This window comes from Strongylocentrotus purpuratus, unplaced genomic scaffold (genome assembly GCF_000002235.5).
Source record: "Strongylocentrotus purpuratus isolate Spur 01 unplaced genomic scaffold, Spur_5.0 spur5_scaffold_4, whole genome shotgun sequence".
Classification (NCBI taxonomy): domain Eukaryota; kingdom Metazoa; phylum Echinodermata; class Echinoidea; order Camarodonta; family Strongylocentrotidae; genus Strongylocentrotus; species Strongylocentrotus purpuratus.
Window position 1 is genome coordinate 8,000,420 of NW_022145610.1, and position 15,719 is coordinate 8,016,138.

The 15,719-nt window shown below is 32.4% G+C and overlaps 1 protein-coding gene across 1 annotated transcript in view; it reads left to right on the forward strand.

Annotated features, from left to right (window-relative positions):
* The first annotated feature begins 3,797 nt into the window (after positions 1-3,797).
* Positions 3,798-15,719, forward strand: part of LOC115929295 (low-density lipoprotein receptor-related protein 6-like) — a 36,216-nt gene continuing 24,294 nt past the window's right edge. The window contains exon 1 of the mRNA XM_030998010.1: positions 3,798-4,076. Within this exon, the coding sequence (XP_030853870.1) occupies positions 4,004-4,076 (73 nt within the window). The 5' untranslated portion in view covers positions 3,798-4,003. The remainder of the gene's footprint in view (positions 4,077-15,719) is intronic.

Here is a 15,719-nt window from a genome sequence, read left to right on the forward strand (position 1 = left end):
AGTTGCAACATGATAACCACCCGAAATGCTAATAGTTATGTGAGAAATTCAGCTTCTGTTTCCATCCTCGGGCTGATAAAACGGAACGGAATGAATGATATCGGCTTCTGAATGTCAACAAAACGTTCGCAATCTATGGGCATAATCATAAAGTAATATAAAACGCTTTTCAAGTATTTGCGTCATCGCTTTTTTATATCGTGATGTGAGAGGCGATATTAATGTATTTGTGAAAAAAGGACGGCATCATGACAATTACCGCTATTTCATTATGATGAGAGTTGATTCAACTAAACGCCCAACGGAAAGGCGCAAATGGACGCATGATAACATTTCTAGACATTTTCATTTCATAGTTTCTATCATTCTCTGACCGTATCGACATATTAGCGAGTTTTCGTTCAGCAACATACAGACTTTCGCGGACGCAGAGCACTCAGGTTTACGGCCGTCGCACACAGACCGCCCTCGATACAATACGTGGTTTCGCTTTTCGGTGAATGCGTACGTATCTCTACGGAGGTATTGCATTTGCAATGCCATTAGGCAATTTTCGTAGTGTAACCAAATTTAATGCATACGTCTTTGTGAAGTGCCTCGATACAAAATATATCTTTCACTTGTTAAGGATAATAGTATTTCAATAGACAGAATCCAAACTGCATACATTAGTTGTTGCCAGTTCGACAAACATTAGGGGTATTTCGCAAGCTCATTGCGGACAGAGAATTTGCGGTTCGTGTGCAAAATCGAGAAGCTACTATAGTAACAGCAGGTTGATCGCTGAGGTACTGAAATCCGGAACGGGTTTTGGCCAAATCTACGGGCGTTCTCAATGACGCCCCAAGTGAATAAACAGCCAATCAGCGAGCTTGTACCAAAGATGGTTATGAGAATTTCGTCGTCTAATAACGAAGGATGACGAATTTTAACGGGCGGATCTAGCTTCTTTTCTATGGTGTGGGCGGGGGGGGGGGGTTGACATTTGAAAAATCGCGCCGACCAATATTTCGCTTAGTGGGGGGTAGGGAGAACTAACATTTGTTTTCAATTTGAAAAAAGTGCCAACCAATATTTCGGGGGGGGGGGGGGGTAGAAAGCACCTTGGCCAGCCCAAGGGGGATTTAAACCTCCTAACCCCCTAGATCCGCCCCTGACACGAATGACTCTTCGGTGAGTTTTGTTTTTTGTTCCGATTATTGTTTCTGAACAATAACAACATGAATATTGATATAACATGAATTATTTTAATACTTGATGATCAATTATTGAGATTTGATTTTAAAAAAAACGTTTTGTGGCTAGGTCGAGACAAGTTGCGCTAGTCGTGTAGTCCCGTCTGTACTGTATTGCGTGGAAGGGAACAGGCCATTTCCGTAATGTAAACAAATTTAATACATACGTCTTTGTAAAGTTCCTCAATACAAATTATTTCATTCACCTGTCTAGGATTCGCAATAGTCAGAATGCAAACTGCGTGTATTAAGTGTGGCAACAAATAATGTATACAGATTGGATTCTGTCTATTTAAATACTATTATTATTATCAGGTGAATGAAATAGTTTGTATCGAGGCACTTGATTCACTTGGGGCGTCATTGAGAACGCCCGTAGATTTGGCCAAAACCCGTTCTAGATTTCAGGGCCTCAGCGGTCATCCAACTGTTACTATAGTATCTTCTCGATTTTGCACACGAACGGCAGATTCTAATTCCGCAATGAGTTTGCGAAAATTGCCTATTGTCTGATTGTGAACGCTAATAACTTAAAACTCCTCGAAATCATTTCTTCATCCTTTGATAGCAAAAATACAGAATTTTAGCAAATGATCAGATACATTATGCATTACTTATCATAAACATCAGCATAATGACCTCCTCCCCATCAACGACCACTCCATCTGTGAAATCCTGTATGCATAGAATTACATTGCGATCTTGAACGATGTAGTGTGCAACTAAGACCGATTTTTCACATTTCCAGGTGCAAAAAATAAATGGGGGGAGGCAAAATGGGTGGTCCACTTCTTTTTTGACAAAACATGGGGGGTCATTTGATATGACCCCCCCCCTTCCCTAAATGTAGATTAACGCCTTGTCAAAGGACGTTAGTGGTGGGCTAGGATTTTAACCCCTTACCTTGTGATCTGCAGTCGAGTAACTTATCCACTAGACCACATCGCCTTGTTGGAAGATGGAAAGAACACAATAAACTAGAATTTGCATATATACAAACATTCAAAAGGCATGAGTCTGTTGCAATTCTTAGTTTTCCTTTTTACAACTTTTCTTTTTCAGAATCTTTTTAACTATTCAAAGCATGTCTAGTAGGACCATGGTATTACACTGGTCACCTGGATGACACTTACATTTCTAAATTTATTCTACACACTCTCCACTCCATAGGGAGCATTCCAGCCATTTTAATCCAAACCACAATTTTGTTTGCATCTTTAATCAGGTACCCAATCCTACCTTCCTTAAGAACACAAGTTCACTGCGAGTAAATAGGGACTTTTAGATTTGCGTGGACTGATACGTGTGACGTCCATTCAAGGCAGTGCATTAAAAGGACGTCGATCGTAGCAATCCACGTTGTCGTTTTGCAAATCTAAAAGTCCCTAATATCAATGGTCTTTTATCAACATATCTACCCTAGCGGCCAATAGAGCATGAATTCCTATTTGAATATTCTTGTACTAAAAAAAAATTTTAAAAAAAATCGAAATTTGATATTTTTATGAGAATCATGGAGGGAGTGCCCAAGCTTGCAAAACTGTACAAAAACTTGTCTTGTGATATATTTCCGCGTCAGCATTTTAACCTTTAAGCATCACTGCATCATTATTTCATTTTATTGTTTGTATAAAGGTTTTGAGCCAAACAGAATAGTCAGCACATATTGTGCTTTGAGCAAAAGTATCCGGATGACCGTGCAACTTTTGTTTTATGAAAGGTGACTACACCTTGAAATATGTACACGATAAGACAATGGTGTATATGCATGCAGACAAAAAAAAAATCTCTGCACGTATAATGCACACATTAATACAAAAACATGAGGATGTAATGATGAAAATACATTTTGTTTCATACTAATAATAATAAAAATATTGAATGGCTTTTTTTCTCTTGTGACACGTGTGAAAGAGAGAGAGAGAGAGGGGGTTGCGAGAGAGCAAACGGGGAGTGAGAAAGAAAGAGTGTGTGTCAAACAGAGGGAATATGTTAATAATCGAAAAAAAAGGGAAGAGAAACAGCATGAATTTCCAATTATTTCATGTGTACAAAAAAACAAACACAAACCCTAAGAAAGCATAAATGTTTGTTAGTAAGCAACCAGAGGACCGACTGCTTTAAGTCCTCTCCGAGAGACCTGAGGGGTAATGCCTTACCAAAGAGCACGCATCGTCTTGGCTTCGAACCCGGGTCGCCGCATTACGAGACCACTGCAGTCCACCAACTGAGCTACCGCGCCTCCTGAAACAAAGAAAGCATTAACTTCATATGTTAATGATTAACCCCTCTTTTATCTCCTATTCGCGTCGCTTCATTCTCAACATTTCCCTTTCGAAAATATATATGATGAATTGCAACTTAACCACACGTAATGCGAATACTTATGTGAGAAAATCAGCTTCTGTTTCCATCCTCGGGGTGATGAGTTGGAACCGAATGAGTGTTATCGGCTTCTGAATGTCAACAAATCGTTTGCAATCTATGTGTATAATCATAAAATAATATAAAACGCTTTTCAAGTATTTGCGTCATAGCTTTTTTTTTTAAATCTTAATGTGAGAGGCAATTTAGTGTCATAATTAGTTCCTCCTTTCTTCATTCAGCCATTTTCTTCAGAAGCAGACAGGTGCCACCTTCATGACGATCAGCAGTAAACTATACTATACCGAAAACAAAAACTGCAAGCAACTTGGATTTTGCCGCATAGTCGTTATTAAACAGTCAGGTTTATAGGCTCATACCCATTCCGGGGTGCTGTTTTAAGGATGGCCGATCTGAAAGGGTTCGTGTTATCCTTTCTTTTTTGTCTTCTTTTACAATGTGCTCCATCTCTGCAAGGTAAGGAATCAGGTTGTTTTGTCAATTGAAATTTGGATTGATTGTTTGAATATGGCTGATGATATTTCATGTATTAGGCTTGCACATTTTTTGTTAAAATTTTAGTCCGTTACAATTTAAATATGCAAAATAATGATTATCCAAATTGTATGAGATATTGATTCAGAATGTAAAAATCAGTATGAATGACTTATTTTTGTTATAGTTTTATTTCAAAAAATTCTACCCATTCGTCAATATCTTATAAGTGAAATAATCTAGATTTAAACGCGAATTTAAATTCATATTCGAAATTCTAACTGAAATTCAATTTGAATGCAAATTTAAATTCAAATTCATATTCAATCTCAAATTCAAACTCAAACTCAAATTCAAATTCATATTCAAAGTCATATTCAAACTCAAATTCTAACTCAACTTTAACAAAAGTTTTACCATTTCGGACATAAATTGAGAAAATGTAATTTATTTGAAAGTAAATATTACGTTTGCAAAATCTAAAGGAATTTTATTAGCATTGTCCATTACCTTTTGAAATATTTACACTTTAAAATGACGAATTGGGTAAAGCGAACATGAATTTATTGGGATATATAATAGGGTTTTGAAATTGCCCTTTAGTTGATTTCTTGAAAGTCTTTGCGATTTTGTTAAATCCCGTTTTTACGCATTTCTTTTATTCAAGAATTAGTGCGAGTCTGTGCGTTGGTTTTTGATAAATTTCACTTATTCATATGCTGGTTCATATTTGAAATGGGCGTATTTTTATTAATATCTTTCCATTATAAAGGAATTGCGGATATAACAGAGTACAGCTCCACAGAATTACAGCAAATGTGGTATTTTTGCACGAATTTATCATTCAGATTCAGATTCAGATTAATTTTATTGGCCCATTTGGAAATTCAGTTGTTGGCATTAAATAAGCACATGAACAGTATACAATAAAAAATAATATACACAAATAGATAATAAATAGTATTAAATGTACAATGACATATTCATACGGAAACACGGATATAAATCGTTTTTACATAGTGGAATGATAAAGAAAATAGAATAAATAAATGGACATATTTGGAAATAGTATTGTTATCATCTTCTATTATTATTATTTTTATCGTAACTAAAAAAAAAAATTATCCTTTTTGTAATGAATGATTCATTTTGATTACGCCATTATTTATCCAATCAGACTTAAAAACAACCTTCCCAGTTATTTTGATACATGTATTATTCTAAATAATTTGATTATGAATCAAATATTCACTTGGGTTCTCAAAAAAAGTTACGTCGCTCCAGGCTACTAACATTTCTTTTATAAAGGAGTTATTCATTTCCATCAATAAGCCAGTTCACGGTTGCAGTCTGAGCATGAGCAGATAAAGGTCATTGCAGAACAAATTTTTAAATACACGGAGACGAAATACTGGATACGTGTTCATGAAAGTTATGTAACATTATTCATTCATGCACATTCAGTGCCATCCATGATACACAGGTGGAAGTATTCTTTGAAAAGGGGAAACAAAGGCTATTTATATAGCACCTCCATCGCTGTAGGAGTGATTATTTCAAAATGTAAAAAGTGGGACCTCTTCATGTTTTTAAGATCTGTGGATATTCGGGGTCATTGCAGTAATGTGCTAACCGTGAACTGGTCTATTGCTCTGTACTTGTTAAATTTCAAGTCCAAATAAACCATTACCTAATTTTATCATATACAAATCAAAAAAACATTTCGAGTTGCCTTTATTTTCTTTATTGAACAATCTCATCAACCATGCGATCCTAAGTCCTATAATAAGTGATGGTAAATGTTTCATTTTCAAACCACCTTCAATATAATCTGCTATAACTGTTTTCCGATCTGATATCTTGTCTGGTTTACGATTCCGAAAAAAAAGTATATCACAGATTAAACTTCATGAATAAATAATTCAGGGGGTTTCAGTAATACTAATAAAAGAACAATAATTTGGAAAATGACAATGATTTTACAATTATAATTTTTCCCAATGGTGTTAGGTCTTTCATCGACCACATTCCCAAAATTTGATTCATATAAATCAGTCGAGTTCATTGAAAAACGCACGTCTAAGAAATAAAATGGACCTTTAGAATGTGGGGGGGGGGGTGTGCTTTGTAATAACCAAGAGCTAATAATTCTGATTTATTACGATTTATATTTAACCCTGAATATCTTTTCAATATTTCAAGTACACTGTATATATATATAATTCTAGACAAAGAGTGAATGTCTTTCACATAAAATGTTGCATCTTCAGCGTACATATTTATTGTTATATGTGTTTCATCAATCACAATTCCTTGAATTTGTGTATTACTTTTAATCCAATTACTCATTATTTCATTACAAAAAATTAAATGCAGTTGGGTTAAAGGTACTATTTCCCATTTGCAGCCAACGTCGAATTCCGTAGAGCGTTGCAGGAATTATGAATTTGTCACGTATGTCCTATTTGCGAAATGTAAACGTTAGCAGTGTCCTATTATAAAATTATGCAAGGAAACCCGTTTACTCTCTAGTCTTCACTGTCAGACACTATTGAGTGGCTGGCTGAATTCTTTTGTTTCTTCGGTAATAACATACATAAAATGAGCTGTAAAGGTGCATGAACATTTGTCTACATCAATAACCCACTTCTTGTAATGGCCAAAATTAAACTGATTGAATCTTTGCGCATCCCAAAATATCTAAAGCCAAAAGAATATTTTAAGAACGTCCTTTAAAAAAATCGAGTCTGGTCACAACTTTTAATTAAGGTAATACACTTCTTAGACCATGTGCTATGCATTCAGCTATCAATTTAAATCAGTTTTTTTAAACAGACATGGGTTTCCAATTTTTCAAAAACAATGGATCTTGATTTTTCTTTGGAACAAAATTTGTTATGGCTCTTCTTTGATCAAGGGATATTTACCACTATGTAATTAATAATTACAAGTTTATAGTAAAAAGACGGCCACATTTTTTAAAAGAATTTATAAAGTTCACAAGGAAACTCATCAGTACCAAGTGTTTTAATATTTTGCATATTTTTACGCGTATTTAAACATTCGTTCAATGTTAACAAACCTTCACACTTTATTTAGAATTTAATAAACATTCAACATTCTGACAGTCTTCAGGAAATGTTTTTATAAAATAAGCTAGTGAGGGGCTATTGGAAGTATATGTATTTTGTAATAATACTCCTTAGCTTTTTTTAGGGTATCTTTATTTGACTGTTCAATTTGTCCATTTTTATCATATAGTTTTGTAGTTAATTTTAAAATTTGATTTATTTTCTTTCTGAATTAAACAAGTTTAATCTGGATCTTATAAAAGCGCCATCAACTCTCTTTTTATGAAATAATATATATATATATATCTTCACCATGTTCTTTTGCTTCGCTTTGTTTATTTTTGAATTATATGTGATTTTGTTGCAGCAATGTGTACGAAACAACAAGATTTTTTTCATTTTGAAGCATATATCATCAAGTTATCAAGTGATATGCCTATATATATTTTATTTTCATGATTTATTACAGATTAAAGTTATTGAACCAATATTCATGTATTTTGACCATATGGAGGAAAAATGTTTCATAGAAGCTCTTACAGGACTTTTTATTTTGCATACATGTGTTGTAAGTTGGATGGTTTTTATACAATTTTTTGTCAACATGTTTATCTCTTGTAAGATAATATTTTGCTTAATGATGAGTAAACATTTATTTTGTGTATTTAAGAGAGTTTTATTACATAGTACAAATAACGAGTTGTTATGTGTCTTGTCTTTATGCATAGGAGTTATACATCTAATTTCATTAATGCAAGAATTCATTTGTTCAAATATAAAGCAATTTTCGTCTTCTTTCATGATGCATACAGTTTTTAGCACCAGAGCACAGATTGGCTTAAGATTCAATCTACTTGAATATTTGTATAAAGGCAAGGGACAAAATGAAATGGATAGATTTCAAAGATACACACTATGCATGTTCTTATATTTCCAACTACTTGACACAATTTTTATCAAGTATATTGACCATATTCGATGTTTCAGAAGAGTTCTTAAAGGACTTGTTTTGCAAGCATGTGTTGCAGGATGGATGCTTTTGCTACAATCTTTTTTTCAGCATAATGTCTGTCTCTCGTAGGATATTGTATAACTTTTGTTTGTATAGCTTTATGATGGATATATATTTATCTTGTCAGAATATTAATAGGAGAGCTCTTTCTGAACGCAATTTATATAAACATTTATTATGTATATTTAGTTTTTACATATGTATTAAACACCTAATCATATTAATACAAGAAAGAATTTGTTCGAATGACAGGTCATTGTCCTCTTTTGCCATGATGCATATTGTGCTTTGCACTAAACTACATTTCAGTTCAAGATTTAACTTATTTGAATATCTATGTAAGGTCACTATACAGTATGCTAATGACAAGGAGCAGACATTACCTGCCTCTTGGCCAGGAATTAAGAATGTAGGCCAGCTTTGTAATATACAATTACTCTGTAAGTTACGAGAAAGGAATGTATACATCTTGCAATTTCGTTTAGTTAAGTTATTATGTGTGTTGTGTGAGCTGTGTGTGAGTGTTAATTGCATTGCCTACGTAGTTGGGGATCTCGACCAGTATGCTGATTTTGTTAGTACTTATATATTATTGAGCCTGCTTCTGCCATCCTGTGTATTAGAACCTTATATAGGGAGGAAAGAATACATGAATATATTCATATTCATATATAGTTATGGAGGATAAAGATATTTTTATTCAATGTAATTTTCTTTCTTTAAATGTCAAAGGAATTTGAGAAAAGTCAAAGAGGGCACAAATTTGTACGTGGTGTAAAGATAAAGGTGCTGATATTGTTTTTTTTACAAGAAACATAAAGTACAATTGAAGTGGAGCATCTTGAAAATTGCTATGGAACGGGAGTTCATATTTCAGTCATGGGACAAACCATAGTAAAGGAGTGCTTATTTTAATAGATAATGAATTAGATATTCAGATGTTAAATGTTATTTCAGATAATAATGGTAGATATGTTATAATGGAATGTATTATTCAGGGGATGAAATTGATAATGGCTAATGTTTATTTGCCAGTAAGAGGAAGGGAATCAGAAAGGATTGACTTTTTGGTCAATTTTGAAAAAATATTAAAAGAAATTAATAAAGATAATAATGCAATAATTATTGGGGGAGATTTTAATATTATTTTAAATAATGATTTAGATTATTTTGGAAGTAGTAAACACCATACTCAGTCTGGATTTCATATTTCATTTGAACAATTTTTTTGGGGGGATTTGAGTTGGATGTTTGGAGGGTAAGGAATGGATTGAAGAAACAGTTTACGTATAGGCAAGTAAATTCATGTATACAAAGAAGATTAGATTATTGGTTTGTTTCTAAGCAAATAGAACATGTAGTATTAAAATGTAATATAATACCTTCTATGGCTCCGGATCATTCAGCCATTCAATTGCAATTTTACGATAAGTTAATGTATTCATTTACGTTGCAGGGATCCTATTGGAAATTAAACAATAGTTTATGTCAAGATAATGAATATATCAATTGTATTAACCTGTTGACTACTGCATTATCTAATTCCCATAGACTTAACACAGGGACCACCAGGTTCCAGTAAGCAATGGGTTAAAGAGGAAATTATTAAATTAAAAGAAGAATTTCGAATAGAGATAGAAGATAAAAGAGTTTTATGGGATTTTTTGAAAATGAAAATTAGGAATTTTAGTGGAAAATATTCAAAAGAAAAGGCGAAACAGCGAAAACTAAGAGTTGAAAATTTGGAAGAAGATATTTTGAAGCTGGAAAATGAATTGCTGAATGGAATAGACCAGGAAAAAGTTGATGACTTAGAACGAAACAAAAAAGACTTACAGGATTGTTATAATTATATAAATGAAGGTATTCAAATTCGTTCAAGAGCATCACACTATGAATGCGGAAAAAGAGACACTGGGTATTTTACCCAATTAATGAAGTCTAATAAAAAGAAAACATTGATAAATAAACTTTATATTGATGAAGATATAAGCTTTGATTTAAAAAATATTATGCAAGAAATATATACATTTTATAGTATAAGTTTTATGCTTAATCGGAAGAGGAAATTGATTTTGTGGATGATTTTTTTTCAGGACTTGCCAAAATTAAATTCAGATTCGTGTGCATTATGTGAAGGTAAAATAACAAACGGAGAATGAATTGCAGCCATGAAAGAAATGGCATCTAATATATCCCCGGGGAATGATGGATTAAGTGTTGAATTTTATATACTGTTTTGGCCATTGATAGGAAATTTAGTTGTAGATTCTGTAAATTCAGCTTTTGGAAAGAAGGAACTTTCCTCATCACAAAAGCAGGCGGTCATTAGTTTGATTCATAAAGAAGGAAAAGATCCCTTATTTATAAAAACAAATTATAGACCAATATCTTTATTGAATGTAGACTACAAAATTTTGACAAAAGTGCTTTCTATAAGGATTAAAAAAGTTTTAAATGATTTAATTTCTGTCGACCAGGTGGGATATCTAAAGGATCGAAACATAGGTGAAGCAATTAGAATGATAGATGATATAAATCATTATACATCAGTCAATGAAATACCTGGATATATGATGATAATTGATTTTGAAAAGACTTCCGATTCAGTTTCACATACTTTTTTGCAGAAGGTTTTGTTTACATTTGGTTTTGGACCATCATTTTGTAGATGGGTGGAGACTATATATAATAATGCTCAAAGTTGTGTCTTTAATGGGGGCTCATCTACTGGTTACTTTGATATTAAGAGAGGTGTAAGACAGGGGTACCCCCTATCCTCATATTTGTTTATACTTTGTATTGAAATTTTAGCTCGCTCAATATATAAAGACCCTGAAATTCAAGGATTTACTTTTAATAACGTACATGTAAAACAAATTCTTTATGCAGATGATATGACTCTCTTTATTCGGGACTCAAACTCATTTAAAAAGGTGGGAAAGCTGTTTGAAAATTTTGCTAGAAATTCTGGATTAAAAATTAATAAAGAAAAAACTTTTATATTATTGTTAGGCCCTTCTCAAAATGAAAATATTGCTCTTCCATTTGGTAAAGTAGTACAAATGGTCAAGATTTTGGGTATATATTTTTCTTTAGATGTTGAAATTCAGGAAAGGACAAATTATAAGGAAGTTTTGAGTAAAATAAAAAAAGTTGTTGTCTTGGTGGAAACAAAGAGATTTAACTTTAATGGGGAAAATTCAATTGATAAAAACGTTTATTTTGTCAAAATTGATTTACCAAAATTTACCAAATTGGATATTTAAAGATTTGGATAAACTGGTTTTTGACTTTTTGTGGAAAGGAAAAGATAAGATAAAGCGAAATGAAATGTTCTTGGATTATTGTAGAGGTGGACTAAGATTAACGGACTTTCACTTATTTATTTTAGTGCAGAGGATTATGTGGGTAAAGAGACTTTTAACGGGGGATGCAAACATGGGATGGAAACAATATTTTAATTATTTAACTAAAGATGCTGGAGGAATTTTGATTTTTCATAATAATGCAACCGTAGGTATATCTGAATTAGTATTACCAGCATTTTATAGAGACATGTTGGATGTTTGGATGGCTACGAGAATATTTTTGTTAAAGGAAAGTGTTTCTAGGAGGAATGAGATTATCTATAATAATAGATTTGTTTTTATCGATGGTCATGTTCCTTTCGACGAGGGATTATTTAACAAAAATGTGTATAAGTTGCATCATATTGTTGATAAGGAAGGTAATATAAAATATAATGAGGAATTTCAAAGAAAAGGTTTAAATAGTTTAGAAATTAGTAAAATACAACGTATTTTTCTTGGCATCCCGTCTTCATGGAAACAATTTTTAAATAAAAATACTCACTCAAAAATAGATAGGGAATTAGATATGGATATTATTATGTTTGAAAAGGTATATATATTAGATCAAATAACCTCAAAAATTATATACGCTTTTTTATTAAATAAGAGAGTAGAAAAATCATATGCAGAACGACATTTAGAACAGACTTATAATATTCATGGAAAAGATATACAATTAATATTTTTAAGACTTAGAAAGTGCACAATGAATAGTAAGCTTAGAGAATTTCAATTTAAAATGCTTTATAATATTATATAAACTAAATTACATTTATTTAAATTTAAAATGGTTGATAGCAATTTATGTTCTTTTTGTGGTAAATATGAAGAAACTTACGAGCATTTATTTTGTCTTTGTGAGAAAGTAAAACCAATTTGGGAAGAATGTGGGAATTTATTTAATTTAGTAGAGATTACAAATATAAATTGGAAAGGTATCCATGTAGGGATAGTTGAGTTTAACATAGGGAAGGAACAGTTATTAAATCATATCATAATTTTGATAAAATATATGATATTTATAGATAGTAAAAATAGACAAAAACCACCAACTTATTTAGAGATTAAGAAAAAATTATTAGAAAAAAGAAGGGAGGAGAAGAAATTAGCTGGGGACCGAGGTACACTCACATATCATTTTAGAAAGTGGGACAATTTAGAATAGCTTCGTGCAGAATAAATAAAATAAGGAAGGCAAATAGAAGCAATGAAATGGACATAGCTGATATAATGGTCGAGATTCCCACAAAATGTAGGCATGTTTTGAGTGGGTGTTTGTGTGGGTGTCTATGCACGTGTGTGTATGTGTGTATGTAAGTATTTTTTTTTTTCCTCTTAAATGTCTTTTTATGTTCATGCCTTCTTCATGCATGCATGTTTCATGCTTTATTTGATGTAAATTGCAAAAGTTCAATTGTATTATTTAGATGTGAATGTAAAATCATATTTTGTATAATAATATTAACATGCAGATTACTTTATGTATTGATTTTGTTAATGTTTGTGAAAAACAATGGAGAAAACGAAATATCATTGGAGAGAGAGAGAGAAGGAAAAAAGAAAAAAAAACTTGTCAAATGTGGTCTAGCGCCATCTTTTGTTTAAAACATTATAGGAATATCTTAAACACTCATTGCCATTGATCTTTTCTGTTACAATATTTCAAAGTCGCAAACCGATGCAACTTTTAAGTTCTCTAAAGTTTAGTTTAGTTATTGGGTAGTATATTGTATGTAATGTTTATACCGTGTATACATGAATTACATATGTATATAATATTTATTTTTTTTTGGTTTTTTTTAATTTTTTTTTTTAATGCCTTTTTATGTTCATGCCTTCTTCATGCATGCATGTTTCATGCTTTATTTGATGTAAATAGTAAAAGTTCTTTTGTATTATTTAGCTGTGAATGTAAAATTATATTCTATATAATAATATTAACATGCAGATTATTTTATGTATTGATTTTGTTATTGTTTGTTATTATAATTTTTGTTATTGTCTGTGAAAAGCAATGGAGAAAATAAAATCTCATTGAAAACAAAAAAAAATCTTCCTTACATGATTTTTTTTAATATCTAATAAAGATTTTTTTTTTTCATCTGACTCAAGTTTGTTTTTGTCTTAGATAGATTAATACAATTTAGTGTTTATTTTGATCCTTAATATTGACATTCTACAAAATCCCAAAAGGTAGAAGAATCCAATATTTGAGATAGTTAAGCATATTTCCTTGTATTCATACGACCTATTCTTACTGTTACTCGGTATCGGCCGACTCCTGGTTCCCTGCGATGTGGCAGGTTATAAACTGCACGATATGTAGGACATGGCAAACCTTTTTTATATGTTAAATTTGTTTTGTTAAGATTCCGTAGCTTAGTACTGTGAATGTATTAGCGTAGGTTTTATGATAGTACAACTTCTGCGTCTACTACTACTACTATTGTTGCAGTCAAACCTGCTTACAGTGGCCGTCACATATCCAAAACGTAGCCCACCCGACTTCTCTGCGAGCTCAAAATGGCATTTTTGCCAGGAATAAGGCAAGGGTCGAACGACGTTCGCAGAGCACTGAAACCTGCTCCCAATTCAGCGATTTTCCAATGGCGAATTTTGAGGTCGCGGAGCTCGTAAACAGGTCGCCCATAGATCGCTCGGGCATCGGCAAACATTCGATAGATATTTGGGCGGCTTTCCGACGATTTTAGACCATTTTGAGCTCTAAAAATTCTGACGGGGCTCGGCAGAGCTGCGCGGCCGCCGCATTGGCTACCTACGATACTCGAACGTCTCCCTCCCGAATACCACTCGCGACTTGTAAAAACTTGGGTTTGCTTCGAGCGTGCTCCGTGCCCTGGCCGGGTTCCTCCTGTCAACTCAATAATGTTTGTTTGTTTGTTTGATTGATTTTATTTCTGCGTTCAAAAATATTCAAATTCAAAGTCAAAGTACAAAATTTCGAACAATAACAAATACAATGAATACAATGTTTACAAAAGTAATTAAATGAAAAATCATGTTCAATTATATCATTCGATAAACATGTACGAAGCAAACAATAACATAAGAAATATGAAATATTTTCAATAAATTAGAGAGGTAATTCGGAACGCAGGAGACCACCATCGTGAGCGGTTAGGCTGGAGATGAATTGAATTGAATTGATATCTTTATTTATACACGGTTAAAAAAGCCCAAACAGTTACAAGACTGATTTCCATTGGGGCCGTGTGACACAATGTAAATACATCGAATTAACATAAAAATGATAATGGTACATCAATGACATATTTAAAACAAACAATAAATAATCAAGATAAATATCTAACAATATAACGATAGAATAGTACTGCCGAAAAAGTATATGTATATTGATAACAATAATCATGAGTGTCCAAACAAGAGTACTGTAAATATAATTCAAATTAAAATAGGTAATACAAATTGTTACTAGTGCATATAAACTGCCAGAAATGATGTATTAAAAAAAAAATATTAAACAAAAAATCAAATGTGGCTGGTCAAGATACTGCATTATTACAATTAAGGATATGATTACAATTTTATTTTATTTAAGTCAGTAAAAAAACACTTAAAAGTGAATTAGAATAACAAGCACAGCAGATAAAAGATATATTATTTAATCATTTTCGGATAAAATGAAATGAAATTATATTACATCATATGGAAATTTAAAAATACCTGAGCAGATGCATACACAACAATATAAATTCAAACAACACAAAAATGGACACATCAAAAATAAAAAGGAAACATTCGAAAGTTCATAGACATATTTGAGCATAGTATATTGTATATTATTATAAATTTGTTATTCTTTTGAGACGTGTTGTGAAACTGTACTTGGTTTGTGCAGCTTGCACTTCGTGTGGTAGTGAGTTCCATAGGCAAGCGCCTCTGTACACAAATGTGCGTTTGGTACTATCCGTTTTAGGCTGGATTGTCTTAATACATAGATTGCCACTTCTCGTATTATGTGGTCTTTCTCTGAACGAAAATTTATCAATTAAATAAGATGGATGGCGGCCTCGTAAAAAGAATTGGCGACATAACTCTCTTCGAAAAACTGAGTGACCAAGAGGGTGCGGTGCAAGTGCAGGTGCAGTGAGCAGTTGCATGATAAAGAATAAATAAGTCACGGTTTTGTTATACTAATTTAGAGAGG